This window comes from Aythya ferina (genome assembly GCF_964211825.1).
Source record: "Aythya ferina genome assembly, chromosome: 1".
In the NCBI taxonomy this organism is placed as follows: Eukaryota; Metazoa; Chordata; class Aves; order Anseriformes; family Anatidae; genus Aythya; species Aythya ferina.
In genome coordinates, this window is record NC_140296.1 from 68,271,763 (window position 1) to 68,287,560 (window position 15,798).

General features: G+C 38.3%; 1 protein-coding gene across 1 annotated transcript in view; it reads right to left on the bottom strand.

The window, feature by feature from the left end:
• EIF5B (eukaryotic translation initiation factor 5B) overlaps positions 1–15,798 on the bottom strand; it is a 31,549-nt gene that overhangs the window by 2,880 nt on the left and 12,871 nt on the right. Inside the window, exons 4-21 of the mRNA XM_084496180.1 lie at positions 14,986–15,631; positions 14,276–14,502; positions 14,025–14,175; positions 13,003–13,098; positions 11,868–11,960; positions 10,426–10,509; positions 8,770–9,074; positions 8,007–8,114; positions 7,761–7,871; positions 6,629–6,696; positions 5,375–5,516; positions 4,159–4,290; positions 3,388–3,570; positions 3,066–3,227; positions 1,506–1,637; positions 636–767; positions 432–508; positions 146–310 (exon numbers count right to left, since the gene is read on the bottom strand). Of these exons, the coding sequence (XP_084352306.1) occupies positions 146–310; positions 432–508; positions 636–767; positions 1,506–1,637; positions 3,066–3,227; positions 3,388–3,570; positions 4,159–4,290; positions 5,375–5,516; positions 6,629–6,696; positions 7,761–7,871; positions 8,007–8,114; positions 8,770–9,074; positions 10,426–10,509; positions 11,868–11,960; positions 13,003–13,098; positions 14,025–14,175; positions 14,276–14,502; positions 14,986–15,631 (3,014 nt within the window). The remainder of the gene's footprint in view (positions 1–145; positions 311–431; positions 509–635; positions 768–1,505; positions 1,638–3,065; positions 3,228–3,387; positions 3,571–4,158; positions 4,291–5,374; positions 5,517–6,628; positions 6,697–7,760; positions 7,872–8,006; positions 8,115–8,769; positions 9,075–10,425; positions 10,510–11,867; positions 11,961–13,002; positions 13,099–14,024; positions 14,176–14,275; positions 14,503–14,985; positions 15,632–15,798) is intronic.

A 15,798-nucleotide genomic window follows, 5' to 3' on the forward strand; every position in this document is an offset into this window, starting at 1 on the left:
TTCTTTCCTGCCTTCCTTCCTATCAGAAATGCATGCTAAGTAATAGTATGCAATCAAGAAGTTAAATGCAATTTCATTTAGTAATAAGACGATTAAAAGATTGCGTTACTTGGAAAGCACACAGAATAGGATTGCTTTTACTCACTTGAATTCTTCTTGTTTCTGCTTTTTGTAGTCTTGTCTATATTTTGTGAAGGCATCAAATAAGTGATAAATAATTTCAGCACTAAAAATTCGAACTCCTAAACTATCAGCCATTTCCTGTGCGTCGCGTTCAATCCTCACATCAAACGCTAGGATGACTGCGTATCTGCAAGTAGAAGTCGAACAGTTTACCTACCAGACAGCCCACAACACTAAAGCTAGGCAGGGGGCCTTCCTGAAACAGCTCTGTGCGTTTATCAACAGGGTAAAGCAAGGAATTTACTTACTGTGGGTCGTGCTCCAACATAACTGATGCCTTCATAACGTCTTTTTTATGGACGGGACCTATATTAATTCCTGCGTACTGTTGAAGAGGAAAAGCCACAGAAATCAGTCACTGACCTTTCTGAGTTGAAAGGAAACAGTTATCAACTAAAACAACAGAACACAACAACAGAAACAACATGAGATAGAGCACAGAAAGTACTTACTGGCACTTCTGATGTTTTAAGAAATTCAAGTAATGCTTCCAAAGACCCTAAAGTAGAAGCCTGGACATAAACACCTTTCTCTTCTAACTTGATTGCATTCAGTGTTTGCTTCAGTTCGTGTATTAGTTCATCCTTTAGGAAGAAAAGCAACTTTTAGTTCTATTGCCATTGTTCCTCAGATTACAAAGTCTGGTCATGAGCTTCTGAAGTATGACAGCCACACCGACAGGTTTGCAGTAGAGGCCACACACAGGCAGCCCCGTGACACGCTGCAGCTTGTTTCTGGCATGAGAAACGCCTGTACTGAGCTACACGGGAGGATTTGGCAAGCAGATGATCACCTAACACAAAGCAAGTGCCCATCTTGGGAGCTGGTAACGTTTCTCCACAGACTGCACGTTGTTCCACCCAACACAGTAAGCTTCTGCCATCACGATGAGTGAATGCACACAAAAAAAAAACGTGTGCCGATACCTTCGGTTGCTCAACTGTACATTAACAAGAACAGAGGCCCCTAAAACCGTTAGCTGAAAAGGATTACGAATGCCCTGTATGCAGCAAGGCCTAGGTGGGTATGAAAGCAGAAAGGCCATCTCGCTGCTTCCAGAAGAGTCAAAAACTCTTCTAGTTCAAAGCCATTATCAGGGAAAACTAAGGATCAAGATACCAGAAACATTACCACAGCAACACTTCACATGGACACAAGGCTACAGCATGTTATTGTAACAGTTTTTAAAACACAACCCCACCAAAAAAAAAAAAAAATCAAGCTACTTGCACGCTGAACTCTCAATATTTGAATGAGCTTCATCACCCGAGAACTTAATCACCCCCAGTTTAAGTGTCTCATTTCAGCATCAGCCATCTCACCTTGAGGACTGGGACTTCATCCTCTTTATGAGCTACAAGCAGTGGCAAACCAGCCAATGTTTTTTCCAAATCCTTCCCAAGAATCTTCACACCTTGAGCAGCAACGACCTCTTTGTGCTTTTCATACTGGTTCTGAAAAAGAGAATACACACTGGCAACGAGTCCACGTAGCTGCTACACGGCAATACGAAGTAGGCCAGAATTGCTCAAGATCTTGCCACCAGCAAGCACAGAAGACAGGAGGACAGTGAAGTCCAGCTCTCCCCATCCATCAGTAATTTTGTGTCTACTTCATATTCCTGACATGCACATTTGTCTGTGTTTGTCTGCATGCTCCTCTCCCATCACATTTTGGGAGGGGAAGAGCAGGTGCAGCAGCAGGGGAATTGTCTAAGGCAGAGATTCCCCGTGCTTTTCTTTAAGCTGCAAGGCAGGTTCCTTTCTCAAATGAACATTTAATTCCTGCAAACCTCTACTCTTTAGCCCTGCACACCCAATATTTGGGGTCCTTTTTCAATGACAAGTCCCTATGGACTGGCTGAAGCGAAATGTATCCCTGTTGCCTGCTTCAAAAAAATCCATCCTACCTTGACCCAGTTCCCCAACTAAAGCTTCCCAAATCAAGTGTCCTTCATCCCGGTGCTGGTACTCTGTATGTACCCCATCTCCCATCAAAGTACCAAAACCCATCTGACAATCTTGTTGACCTGGGAACCTGTGATGATCACGTTGCTATTTAGTCCCACAAAGAACTTCACTCTCGTAACAGTTTCACACACCAGTTTATCTTCCACTTTAAATCAAGGGAAGCAAATGGACAGAAATGCTTTCACAGTTCATACCTCACAGCAAACAGGACACATGCATCAGTTTCCAACAAAGCAGAGGATGTAACCTAAGCACAGATGTCAATATTCTTGCCACTCTCTAACAATTACTAAGTTTTTACTGTAAAGCTGCAGCCCAGAGCAGGTCATCAGACTTAAGGCTGTGCAAGGCCCTAACCCCAGAGCTGTATCAGGCTGCCAAACATTCAGGTCTATTAGGACTAGGGCAGCAAAACCTTCAACGCTCCTGAAGAGGACACAAAATTCTGCAGAGGTCCTGGGCTTCACCACTCACCAGCTGCTCCTAGCAACTTGCTTGGTTGGTTTTCTTAAATCTAAGCGTGTGGGCTTCCTGTTATAGAAAACAGTTTAACGATGGGTATTTTGACTCAGAAGTCATTGCACTGGTATACTCTGATTGCTACGGAAGATGAACATCTCCTCCTCACACCTAGCCTCGTGCTTGAACCCCTTACTGAAGTGTAGACATCTTAATCCATGCTGCAAGGGAGCTCCTTGGTACTCTTTGCCGCTGTTATAACAGACACACCAGCAGTTATACGCGTGTACATTCACCCAGAAACACTCGATACGCACTGCTTTCCCCTTCAAGTCACCCTCAGGCTCTGCTACTCTAACTGAATGCTACTAAGATATCAGTTTTATCAAAACCTGATTTTTGTCCTGGTTCTAAATGTTCTCTTCATGCCGATACACCAGGCAGTTTCCATACCTTGACTCGTAGCTCCTTCATAGGAGGAGGCAGCAGCAGACCTCTGATCTGGGTTACTATGGGACCTTCCACCCCAGGAACAATAATGGTGTCTCCTTCTTTCAGGCGCCCGTTAATCAAAATAACATCTATGGTAGTGCCCATGCCTGGTAGTGCTTTAACCTGAATGAAAGGGGAGGGGAAAAAAAAGTTACTCTCCATTTAAACACATCTTTTTTTCCTTTTTTTTTTTTTCTCTTCAATTTAAATTATAAGCAAAGTAGAAGGAAGCGGGGGAGGGAGATATTTCTAGGTGAATTTCAAAGAATGGCTGCTGAGTTACCTCCATGACTTGAGCTCTCAGTTCTTGACACTCAGCCAGTCTCTTGGTCAGCATAGTTTGCGTTAGCTCAACGAGAAGAGCTATCAGACTTCCCATGCCATCCCCTGTGTGAGCAGAGGTAGGTACAAGAGAAACAAAAGTGCGGGGATCCTTATTCTCATAAAACAAGGCAGCATTCAAGCCCTGGAATCAGGATTAATAGTTACTTAGGGAAAAATACATACGTACATACACACACACACACACACCAGTATTAACAGCAACATCCAATCCTAGCCAACCACTACTGAATTTTTCAAATTAAAAAAGAACAAAGTTACTGAGGGTATACCATGGAACATGTAACTTAAACCCACGGTTGGATGTGGAGCAGGATAACCCTACAAAGCGAATTACCACATGTAGCTTCTGGACACCATTGTATGTCACCAACAGATGTTCCCAGAATTGATGTGACTCATGCCCTGCCAGTGTCCGAGGGAACAAGGGCCAGATGGGTTTCCCTCTGGCAATTCCCATGGAGGGAAAGAATAGGGACAGAGAACTTGATCTGCTCTTCATGACTTCACTGACCGTGCACAGCAATTAGCTGCTACTTGTCTCCAAACCAGAACTCCAAAGATGGAGCGGTTAAAAGAGCTGGATTTAACAACAAAGCTTGGTTCGTGTGTGCTAAACACCAGTGTGTCAGAAGTGACCAGAAACACCACACCCACACACACCATTTTTGCTACCACTTCTATTAACAGAAGCTTGAATATCCCAACCTACCTGTTTCGCAAATTCCACTATAATGGCTTTTGCACGTTCTTCAAATTCATCTTTTGTATTCTTTTTCTGCTTCTTTAAAGTTACGGCTACATCTGTATCTGGGCTTTTTTTCCAGTCATATAACCTATCAATCTGAGAAAATACAGTAATACATCATCTCATGCAACTTAAAGGACATCTTTATGTTTAAGTCACAACGTGAGAAATACTTTATGAGCCAGCATAGCTAGCCACCCATTTACTCCACTAGACAAGTTAAATCTGTTTGCTTTGAAGCAAATATTCCTTGTATGTATTTACCCAATGTCAGAGTATTTCAAGATAGCAATACTACTTCAGATATTAACATTTCAAATTATAATAATCAAAGTTCATATGGAAAACATATTATCATTACATACATTACATTAAACATTACATCAAGTTTAGGAGAAAACATTCAGATGAAAAAGACCTATATATAGCTTCACATATACAACTCATGAGGTTATTTTTATTATTATTATTATTTGAAAAGAAACTGCACTCATTTAACAAATGAGTAAAACTGAGGGGTGAATTTGAACCCTTTCCTGTGCTGCTCATAGAGAAGGTTGGGGCTGTTCAAAACACAGCTGGGTGATTTCCTCGTTATAATTCATACAAGTCATCACAAACAGCTCTACCACCACAGGTTGTTATGCAAGGCATTTCTACCAACGAAGCTGAAAATAAGTAGCTTTACCACCTATTACTGCAGAACCTGAAATCTTTCCTACTGGTGATCAAATACTGGTGTTCAATGAGCCCAAAAGACAGCTTGTCTTCAAGTCACAAACTAACGAGTATCAGTAGCTAAAATAAAACAGGGCTTTTAAAGATGAAGTTAAGTCTTTCAATAGTATAAAAAAGAAAACGCAATCGAATGCAAGTCCATGTAAGTACTTATGAGAAAAAAAATGAAGTACAGCTTCCAGAAACGTGAACCATTTACTGAAGTTCTTTTAGATAAACTTATCAGTGAGAACTCTGAAACAAAGTGCCAGATTGTTCTGCAAAGCTTCTGTAAAGCACCTGGGGTATCAAGGACAACACAAAATGCAACAGAATGGATCTAATAACCACTGCTTCAGTCTTTGCACAAACAATTCAAGTTCATGAAAGAAAACTGAAAAATGGCAGATGCAAAATACATTAGAGTACAAAAACATACTATTAGAGGGAAAAGTGATCTTACCTTGTTGAGAGCTACTATAAAGGGGCATTTCTTAGATTTCAACAGATTTATTGATTCAATTGTCTGTGGCTCCAAACCATGCATGATGTCAACTACGAGAATGGCGATATCACAGAGTGAGCTTCCTCTATTTCTTAGATTGCTGTAGCATTAAAAGAAAAAAAAAATGTCACGTAGCAACAGAACTTTAAGAAAAACACCAAATACCATGTCAAACTTGCATTGACCAACAAAAAGCTAAAGCTGATCAAGTAGTTATTTTCACTTCAGAAATACAAAGGGCTATCAATCAATGAAACACTGAAATTACACTGTAAGCATAAAGCCCATTTAACAGAATATATTTGAGTACATGTAAGCAAAAATAAGAAAACTACAATTCTCCTGACAGTTTTCCTACTATTATATACTTTTTTCAAGCTAAGATGCATTGCTTCATTTTGAATGAGAATTGAGAAGGTTACAGTGAAATCTGAATGAGTCAGATCATAACAAATTACTACACAAACACTAAGATTATCAGACGTGTGTGGTGTTGGATAAAACCTGTCTAGAAAATGAAGAGCTGTGACAGGATTGTAAGTGACAGGATGCCAAGGAACTGATCAGAACTTTATCAAGTGCCCTAGGACCTGGCATTTCCGTGCTTTTAAAGGGTTATGTTCAAGAATGTCACATCAAAGTCTTAATCCTTCTGTTTGGGGATTTCACCCGAGCACCACTTCAGCAAGAACAGTTCTGCACACCATCTTTTAAAGTTAAAAGCTGATTTTGCACTGTTTTTTCTAGACAGCATATGAACACTGGTAGGAGTCAGTCAACTTGTGCAACTGGTAACTTGCAGTCTCATGAACTCAGTTACCTCAACTGGGACACTGAACTGGAGGCTAGGAGAGAAGTCCCAGTTTTTCATACCAGAGTACTTAGGTCATTGGACATCCTCACCTGTTCTTCCCTGGCTAGCTTCTCACCTCCATCTTTCCTCTTACATTATTTAGAAAAAGATAATTATGTGCTTTTTATGATATTCATGGCTCAATCGTCATGAAGACAGGAAATTAATCAGATGTAAAAGGCCAGGTATTAACCAGACATATAAAGCATCCACAAAATAAGCAAATCTGCTTATTCTTCTAGTTCAATTTTTATAAAGGGAGAAGAAACACAATGAATTAGGCAAAGACGTAGTACTTTGTTAAAAAAAAAAAGTATGCAGCCATCACTTCTGGGAAGTATTGTGAGAATGAACATTACCTGAAAGACTCATGTCCTGGAGTGTCAATTATCAGCATTCCTGGAATTTTTATGTTCTCTCTGTCAAACTAACATTTCAAAATATTAGTCATCTTGGCAAGATCATGCAAGAAGAAAAAGCTTAAGACCTGGCAGCTTACTGACAGTATTCACTTCAAAAAAATGCAGTTACATATTTTAAGGAAGGCCAGCACCCTCCATAAAAACAAAATAAAGCTGATTTCAGCATAAAAAAAAATACGATGCAGCACAACCCCTATCTATCCAGTAGCCAGAAGCTCAGATAACATTTTAAGAGGGGGGGGGGGAATAGCACAAAAAACACGTTCAGTCTAGTGAGATTTACCATCCTTATTGTGAATGTTTTCTCCTTCTCCACTGATTTTAATTTATTTATTTAAAAAAAAAAAAAAGTGAGTTAAGTTTTTGTAGGAAAAACACTCATTATAAAATGAAGAGAGATTTTACTGTTTGTGGCATTTAGCTCTTGTAAAAGCCAAACTCATCACTACTTTCAGTAGCAGCCAAATGTTCTGGGCAAACTTTCCTCATTAAACATCTCAGCACTTGGCTGACTAGTTTTAGAATTACTGAACTGAAGTTCTTAAATTACAAGTAGTATTTCCATCCCTCAGAAACAGCCATCACTACCAAGGTTTTTCAGTCAGTTGCTGCAAGCAAAATAGAATGTAGTACCCAGAACAAGCAATACACAACAGTTACTATAACAATAAAATTACCTGTGAATTGGCCCAATTTCAGCACACAGAGTAAAACAAAGCTTTTTTAAAACAGAAGATATACTCAGTAAGTTTTGAAAGTCTTGACTTACTATCAAAGTACTGACAAATAAGCAGGCCGTGCACGGAGCAGGCAGTTATTTGCATATTTTTCTGAAGTCGCAGTGCATTAACTGAAACCAAATGTATCAAATAAAACTGAAAATTGAGACAGCCTCCCATTTTAATTTGGAGATGGGAAAAAGAGGATAGGAATTAAAAACAAATCAATGCCAATACTGGAAACGGTGGAAAAGGCATCTGCTCTTGTTGGGAAGTCTCACAAGGCCTACGTAGTAACCAGCTTACAATTAAGGTTTTTTAAAAACAGTCTTTGAGGTGCCGTTACTTACATTTTTCACCATCTTAGTTTGTTCATTAATAGCTTCAAGGGGTACATTAGTCGCACCGATCTGCTGAGTGATACCACCAGCTTCACTGTCCTGTACATGAGTATGGCGAAGCTAAAGACAAAAAATACATAGATTTACATTAAGAGGCCATTTAAAATAGTCTCTTTGAGTGCAATTCTGTTTTTAACCAACAAAACACACACGTGTAAGATGCACAGAGGGGTGCCTTCGCATTCTGTATCTTACCTTATCTAAAATTTTGGTCTTGCCTGTGTCTACATGCCCCAGGACACAAATAACTGGTGCTCTGAGTTTTTCAGTGTTCACATTTTTGCTATTTTCAGCTCGTCGCTTCTACATAAAAGACATATGAAAATTGTTAAGTGTAAAGAATTTCCCGAACTGATTACACGCATACCCAAAACAAAGCTAATTGTGGGACTTAAATTTTCCAGGCAATTCAAAGACTGACATTCCCTGTTTGGAAAGTAAAAAAATCTTACAGCTAAGAGTTGAAATGTTTTTTTTTTTGTTTGTTTGTTTGTTGTTGTTTGTTTGTTTTGGGGGAAGGGGTGTTGTTACAGTCTAGTAAGCTAAGTTATTATATCAACTAACACGTAGCTTTGCTGATAATGAAGTCTGAAGGAGCATCTTGGGTAAGGAAATAGAGAGCATAAGCAGACACAAAAAGCATTGAAAAATTCAGAAATACAGCTTTAGAAAATTCTCAAATATTCATCTACAAAGGATAAAAGCCTCTTGCACCAGCAGAGAGAGAAAGGTGGGGAAGAATGACACTAAAGTACACATTCTTTGTGATCAAGTTGCCTTGCATCAGCAGAATCAAATATTTTTCCTCAATTAAGCCAATTTTTGGACCTGTCTAAATATTAGTCAAAACACAGCCATCATTTTGACAAATATGGCTAAAAGGCCTTTCCGTGAACAGAAAATTAAGTTGTTTCTCTTGCAATATGAAAATTTCTCAAATAAAGCTGCATCCTAATACCTCAATTCTCCGTTTAGCTTTGTCATAAGCACGTTCTTCCTTAGTGCGGTCATCATCCGAGTCGTACTCGGAATCAGAGCTAATTTCCTTGCTGGGCTTTTTTTCCATAGATTGTTTTCCAGTAGCTTGGGAGTCTGCCTCTCTCTCATCTGAAGTCTTTTCATCTTCATCATCACTCCCTTCACTTTCTCCATCTTCAGATTCTTCACTCTCCTCCTCTTCTTCATCCTCATCCTCTTCCTCCTCCTCTTCTTCCTCATCCACTTCATTTTGTTCTTTGACTTCAATGTGGACAGGTTTGCTCTCTGTCAAAAAAAATAAAGTAAAAATTCTCTTAAATTCAAATTTCTGAAGGAAAGGACAACAAAACAAAGAAATGAAGAGAGTCTATTATCAGAGTGAGGACTTGAGATTAGGTTCCATTCAAGAAGTGCTATGCAAAATCATTTTCTAACTTTAAATATAGAAAGTGCTTCATGTTGAGAGTTACAGACTTAAGTGTTTAGAACCTGTGAGGGCAGAGTAAATTTGGGGTGAGGGGAGGAATAATATTATCAGCACTCTTGCACTTGAAGTCATTTTCAAAAATTCAGGGAAGTGACATCCTCTAAAACTCTATGCACTTCAAAATGAAATGGATGCACTAACACCTCTAGACAAAAAAAAAAAAAAAAATCCAAATTCAACATAATATGGATTCCGTGAATTACTGATTAGGAATGTGTATTTAAGCAGGAGAAACAATGAGAACAATTTTTCTCTTCTATATCTTTAAAAATCTCATCCTAAGGTTTTATAGAATGTTAAGAGGTGGTTAATATTTTTCAGATGAATTCTTCAGTAAACAAACAAAAACAAACTATCAGAAAGTAATTTTCTGTCTTCGAAAGCTTCCCATTTATCACACTTGCTAAATCATAAGAGCAAGACAAGCTAACAGACACTCTTTGAAGCTCTACATGGTTTTCCTTACAGAGTTGCTAGTAGGCTCACTGCTCTTCAAGATTAGTGATGTTTCCTTGCTACACTGAAAGCCAACAGCTTAGTAATACACTAAATCCAATTCCCAGGAAGGTTCTTTTTCTGGATCACATTTGCAGATCCTTCAAATCCAAGCAGCAAGAAGTGGGATGTGACATTCTTCCATAGGATAGTGACGACAGACTTTTAAGAAGGTACTTTAAAATAGAACATTCCAGCAGACCATGACCACAAAAACACATACTTGTAATGAAATATGAAGTTTTGAAGTTTTCAGGGCTGAGCAAATCAAAAATACTTGAAGAATAGTTTTTGATTTCTTCTTAAGAAAGACAGATCACGAAGTACTAACTACAGTAATCAACTCCTGTTCAGGAAGATTTGTAGCAATGCGACATACTCCACTACTGGAGAAAATCTGGAACATTTCTTACTGGAAGAAAATCCCTGAGAAGTTATCCCTACAGTCTTGAAATGAAAAGCAGTTAATGAAAAGCTCTGCCTTTGAGGAGTAGAGGACCTTATAACTACTTCCTATTACACTTGCCTTGTAATTCATTTAACAGGAGGGAGGAGGGGAATCTAAACACAATACTATTTTCTAAAGAGACAAAAATTAAACCTAAAGAATCTTGTTAATCAGAAAAAGCATCTATTTGGTATTTACATGCCCACCTTTCTCTCCATCTTCATCACTAACCATAGCTTCCCAGTCATCCAAACCCGTATCTTCTGCTTCTTCTTCTTCCTCCTTCTCTTCTGAAATGAAGAAAAACAACATTAAATGAAAAAGAAACAGCTCATCCGCATACAAAAGGTTTAGATGGCCTTTCCTTTGGCATAATGACAAAAGCTCACAAGTTTGCTACCATAATTCTACCAAATTATCTCCACATTCTCTGCAGAGAAAATGCCACGTACTTAAGAAATATATAATAGTGCCTGCATAATTCATGCCATGCAAACTTCTAACAGAATCGTGTTCCTTGTCAGAAGCTGCCCAATTAACAGCTAGCCATGTGTAACAAAGTGACAGAGAAACAAATTAAAACTGTAACCAAACTTGCACTCTTTAATTAGCGATAAAATAACAAAGTGTCTACAGAAAGTGCTATTTTAAGACTCCAGGTGAGTTAACACACTGTAATACATCTTGAATTCTAGAAACATCAAAATATTAATTCCAGCAGGAGCTCAACTAAATACGAGACTGAAGCCTTTAAATGACAAATGGAAAAAAAATACAGACTTTAATGCTTCTTCTGGAGAGGATTAAAACAAAATATAGACATGACATTTCAGGTATTTCAAATAAAGAAAAAAAAAAAAAAAGGGTAAATTCCAGACTGCTAGAACATTAACTAGGAACTAACATTCTGCCAGACAGTCCTTCTCTTTTATTGCACTGGAATTGCTCCTTCAAGAGATAAATCAAGCTAGAATTAGAGTGTACGTTCAACTTGATTTTCATAAAGCTGGAAACTTTATCAGTACTTTTCTGACTGAAGAATGAAAGGTAAAAACTGAAACTGTCCCCTAACTGAAGATGACGCCCAGTACAAAGTTACTTTGCCAAAACAAATACTGCGTGTAAGCAAAAGTAAAGGCAGCAATCACTCACTAGGCTGATACTGCCTGTTTCACAAGCTAATCCACATTCACTGCATCCAGCACTTAGGAAAAATGAAATACTTGGAATCAAGAATACAGTCACAGTGAAGATTACAGTATTGATACCAGAAGCAGCGTATTTCTCCCCCACTCCCATCTAACAGCTGACAAAACAGCCCTTTAAAAAAGCAAATGAAAAGTCAAAGGAGCTAATCATAAGGCACTGAATGCACCTATATGACAGCTGACTAAGGTAACTCAACACTGGAGTTCACCCAGAATAAGAGACCTTTGCAATCTCATTCTGAGGGTTCACACCTTCTTATTCCACAAAATTCCATTAGTTCTTCCTTTAGAAAATAAAATAAAATTAAAAAAAATAGCAACTGCCTCAAGAAAGGATGGCCATTCAATCAACAAGGTACAGAGGACGGGTGTTAAAAACAGTACAATACTTGCCACGCAGTCTTATTACACACTTTAGGTTTATTAGCATTACTACTAACCTGGCTCTACTGGAAGAGGAGTCTCTTCTTTCACTGGTGTTTCTAGTTCTACAGCATCTTCAGCTGGGGAAGTTACCTCCAAGCTTTCTGAAACTACAAAAAAAGCAAACTAGTTGCTACATTCTTTCAAAGTGCAAAATATAGTTAGACATACAGTTTCTCATTTAAGTTCCATTTTTAAGTTGTGCTGTTAAAAAGTAAACAAAATTTGAGTTTAATACCAAACTAAGTGAACTCCCATCTACTAGGCTAAAATAAACCTAAAGCACACAGCTGACTTGAGAAACATCTGGCCTGCCATGCAGTTAAATACATTTGTGTGATAAGTCAGTTATTGGACAAAAGGATTACCACTGCTTTTGAACATCAAAAGAAATCCCATTTTCTTAAAAATACGAGAGAAAATGAACCAGTACTAATGAACTACCTCCTTCTTGTTCTACTGTTCCATTAAAAAAAGAGAAAAAAAGAAAAACACCACTTCAATTCAGATGACCAGCTTTCACAATCCTTTATACTTTCTTAAGAGGTAGGTAGCCACATAATTTGTTGAATGTAAAAAAACCACAGCTGAACAACAACAATAAAACTGAAGCAAGTGTTTTGGTTTTAAACCAAGGAATAATCCTGGAAAGAGCCACAGTAGTACCCCCAAAAGAATAATCAATGTTTTTATATATAAGTAAACAAACAAAAAAAATCCCTCCAACCTAAAAAGTGAGGAACTTGAACTAGGATCAGTCCTCTTTCACCCTAAGACTTTAACTTTGACATAATTACAAGTCGTTGTTACTTACACTACATTGATTTAACCTACACATACACGCAAAGCATCTAGCCTCACATTCTTAAAACGCTGTTACATTCTGCATAATTTAAATGTTGGATATGTAAAGAAAGAAAAAATGTTAGGGGAAAAAAACAGCCAAGTAGATCATAAATCAAAGGATTAAGTGAGCAGTCTTCAAGACACCTTTCTGATCTTAATGTATCAGCACTTGCATGGGGAGTGGGGGCGTCAGAAAAACCTTGCAGGCACCCTAAAGTGCAATTAGTTTAGGATTAGCTAATATATCCCACAAACATTTCCTGAACTGTGACTAATAAATTAAGTATTCCTATATGCAAACCACACCTTCTTTATTTTCTGGCTGCTGCTGCTTCTTTTTCTTCTTGTCTTCATATATTGGCCTCTTCTTTGGCACAGAGTCTTTGGATGGCACTTCAACACCTGCAGAAACATTATTTAAAATCATTTAATCACTGTTGTACCTTCTGAAACACTCAACATTCTTCCAGCTACCCACGTGATTCACTGTGTTGAATTGAGCAAAATCAAGTTGTAGCAGTGCAGAAATGTAAGGTTTCTAGTAATTATAACAAGGACTGAAGAGAAATCATGGCCTTAGCTTGATTAGTAGAAACGTGATAGTAAAAAAGTTTCTTCAATGGGTACAAACACAGTGGTTCTCTACAAATATAAAAGGACTGATACTCAGCCTCTGGAATTCTCTTCTTTCCTCAGCCACATAAATAAATTACCAGGCAGGAATTAGGAGATGGGATTACAATATACTGGATAAATTTACCTCATTGAAAGGAAGAAGCAGATTAAATTTGACTGAATAGCAGGAAAGCTTCTATATACCCTTTTCCTGACAGAAATGTAAGGAGATACACTGTTCCTATAGACTAACTGGAGGCAAAGTAACCTACTTGCTTAAGAGAGTACATGAATTAATCCAAGAGGATACAGATCACGAGTCTTACAAGAGCTGCAGCCCAGCTCATCTGCTTTTCCTGACCTTTGGATTAGGCAATGGAATTAAGTTATTTTTCATAGAGTTCGATAACTAGCATCTTTAAACCACACGTGGAGTGCATTAAGAAGCTGGATATTTTAAGTGCAAGATGAAAATATACAGACATCAAGAACTACTTAAAAAAAAAGGCCATAGTTCAACACTGCTAAAACACAACTACAGCACAGTAACTTTATGTGGAATTACTGTGCTGATTTGAGCAAAGTAATTGCCCACCTGGCCCCAGATAGAGAAAAACACATGCGAAGAGCAGTAAGGAAACTAAAATGATTTTTTTTTTCAGTTGGTTGGTTGGTTTTTGAAGAAATGATCATACCACACCTCTACAGCTTACCCTGAGCTTGGAGCAGTTTAAGCGTAGCCTCTGCTCTGGCTCTGGCTTCTCGCTGAGCTTTTGTTAAAAGTTTTCCCTCCTTCTTCAAACGCTCCTTCCTCTCTTTTTCTTTCTGCTTCTTTCTTTCTTTCCTCTCTTGTTCTAATCGTTCCTAGAAAAAGGTTGAAAAACACACAAATTTTAAAGCACTCTTTGCACTACACCAGCAAGGGTACAGGTTAAGATTACCTCTCCCTTATTTTATGCAGTACCTCCTCTTTGCGCTTAGCTTCTAATTCCTCTAGTCGTCTTATGCGTTCTTCTTCTTCTCTTTTTGCCCGTTCCTCCTCCTCTTTCATTTTAGCCAAGGCTTCTTGCATAGCTTTAACTGTGGCTTTACTGGGCCCCTTTTTCTTCTCTTTTTCTTTTTCTTTTTCTTCTTTCTCACCTTTCTTTTTTTTCTTGTCTTTTTTCTTTTTGTCTCCTTCATTGTCATCAGCTACGGAAAGAAGAGGCGCAAGATCAAAGACCCCAGAAATTTTAAGGACTCCAAATACAAATACTGTTTCAAATACTATAAATAACTCCAAATGAGGAACATATTCACTTGGCTACTACATAAGCACTTCATTATGAAAAAATAAAACTCCAAAGTTATAAAGACAGGGCCTGAAGTCTTAATGTAACAGATGTCTAAGAATAATTGGACTGAAAAACGATGTTTGCATTATAGAACTGTTACGTACATATGGTAATGAGAAATCACCATCTGGATTTTGTTTCCCCCTGTACCTGAGCAAACTACAAGCCAGGAAAAAAACAGCCACAGGTGAGCCAACACAAAGAGACAGACAAGGCTACCGAGCGTCTAGGATTCCCAACTTAGAATAAAGCAACAAAGCCATCCTCAAAGCCTGCCAACTCTCTGGTCTTATAAAAACTACAGTGTTAAAATTATAGTTTTAGAAACCAAGTTACAAACCCTCTGCTCCTGCAGGAGTCTCTCCTTTTTCCCCAGTGGCAGGGGCCATGACTTCAGGAGAAGCCTTCTCTTCACCTTTTTTTGGAGCTTCCTTCTGCTTTGCTGGTTCTTTACCACCTTCTAATTCTTCTTTCTCTTTTTGTTTCCTCAGCTTGGCTTTTTCTTCCTCGCGTTTTTTCCTTTCGCGTTCTTTTTTTTCTGCCTTCTTCTGAGCCACTGTTTTTACTTTGAATGAAGACTCTTCTTCCTCATCTCCACTTTCAGCTGCAGGAGCGGACTTGGGTTTTTGGTTTTTCTTTTGTCCTTTTCTAGGCTGGGAGACGTCATCTGATTCATCACCGCTCTCACCTGTAGACAATGTCCCCACACGCTCTTTGCTTTTCTTAATGTTAGTATCATCTTCTGCCACCTCGTGCTTTTTATTTGACTTCTGAGTTTTCCCTTTGTTTTTCTTAAGCTGAATCTCAACATCATCATCATCGCTGCCAGAAGGCATGTCTTGTTTTGCTTTCTGAGTTTTTTTAGATTTTGTATCTTTATGTTCCTCTTCCTCACTGTCATAGTCATTTTCAAGATTAGCTTTTTTATTCTTTCCTTTCCTTTTTTTGTCTTGTTTTGATAAGCTTTCTTCGTTGTCATTTTCAGCCTGGTAATTAAATGATTAAGAAATCAGCCATGAAAAATGACATGCTATTGAGAGCTAAGCAGCAGCATTCAGAGATGTCAAGAAAAACTTCTCTTTAATATTAAAGACCAAGTTTGAAAAGCAGGAATTGTTACTGATGAGTATACGACACTCGGCCCACAATTAAA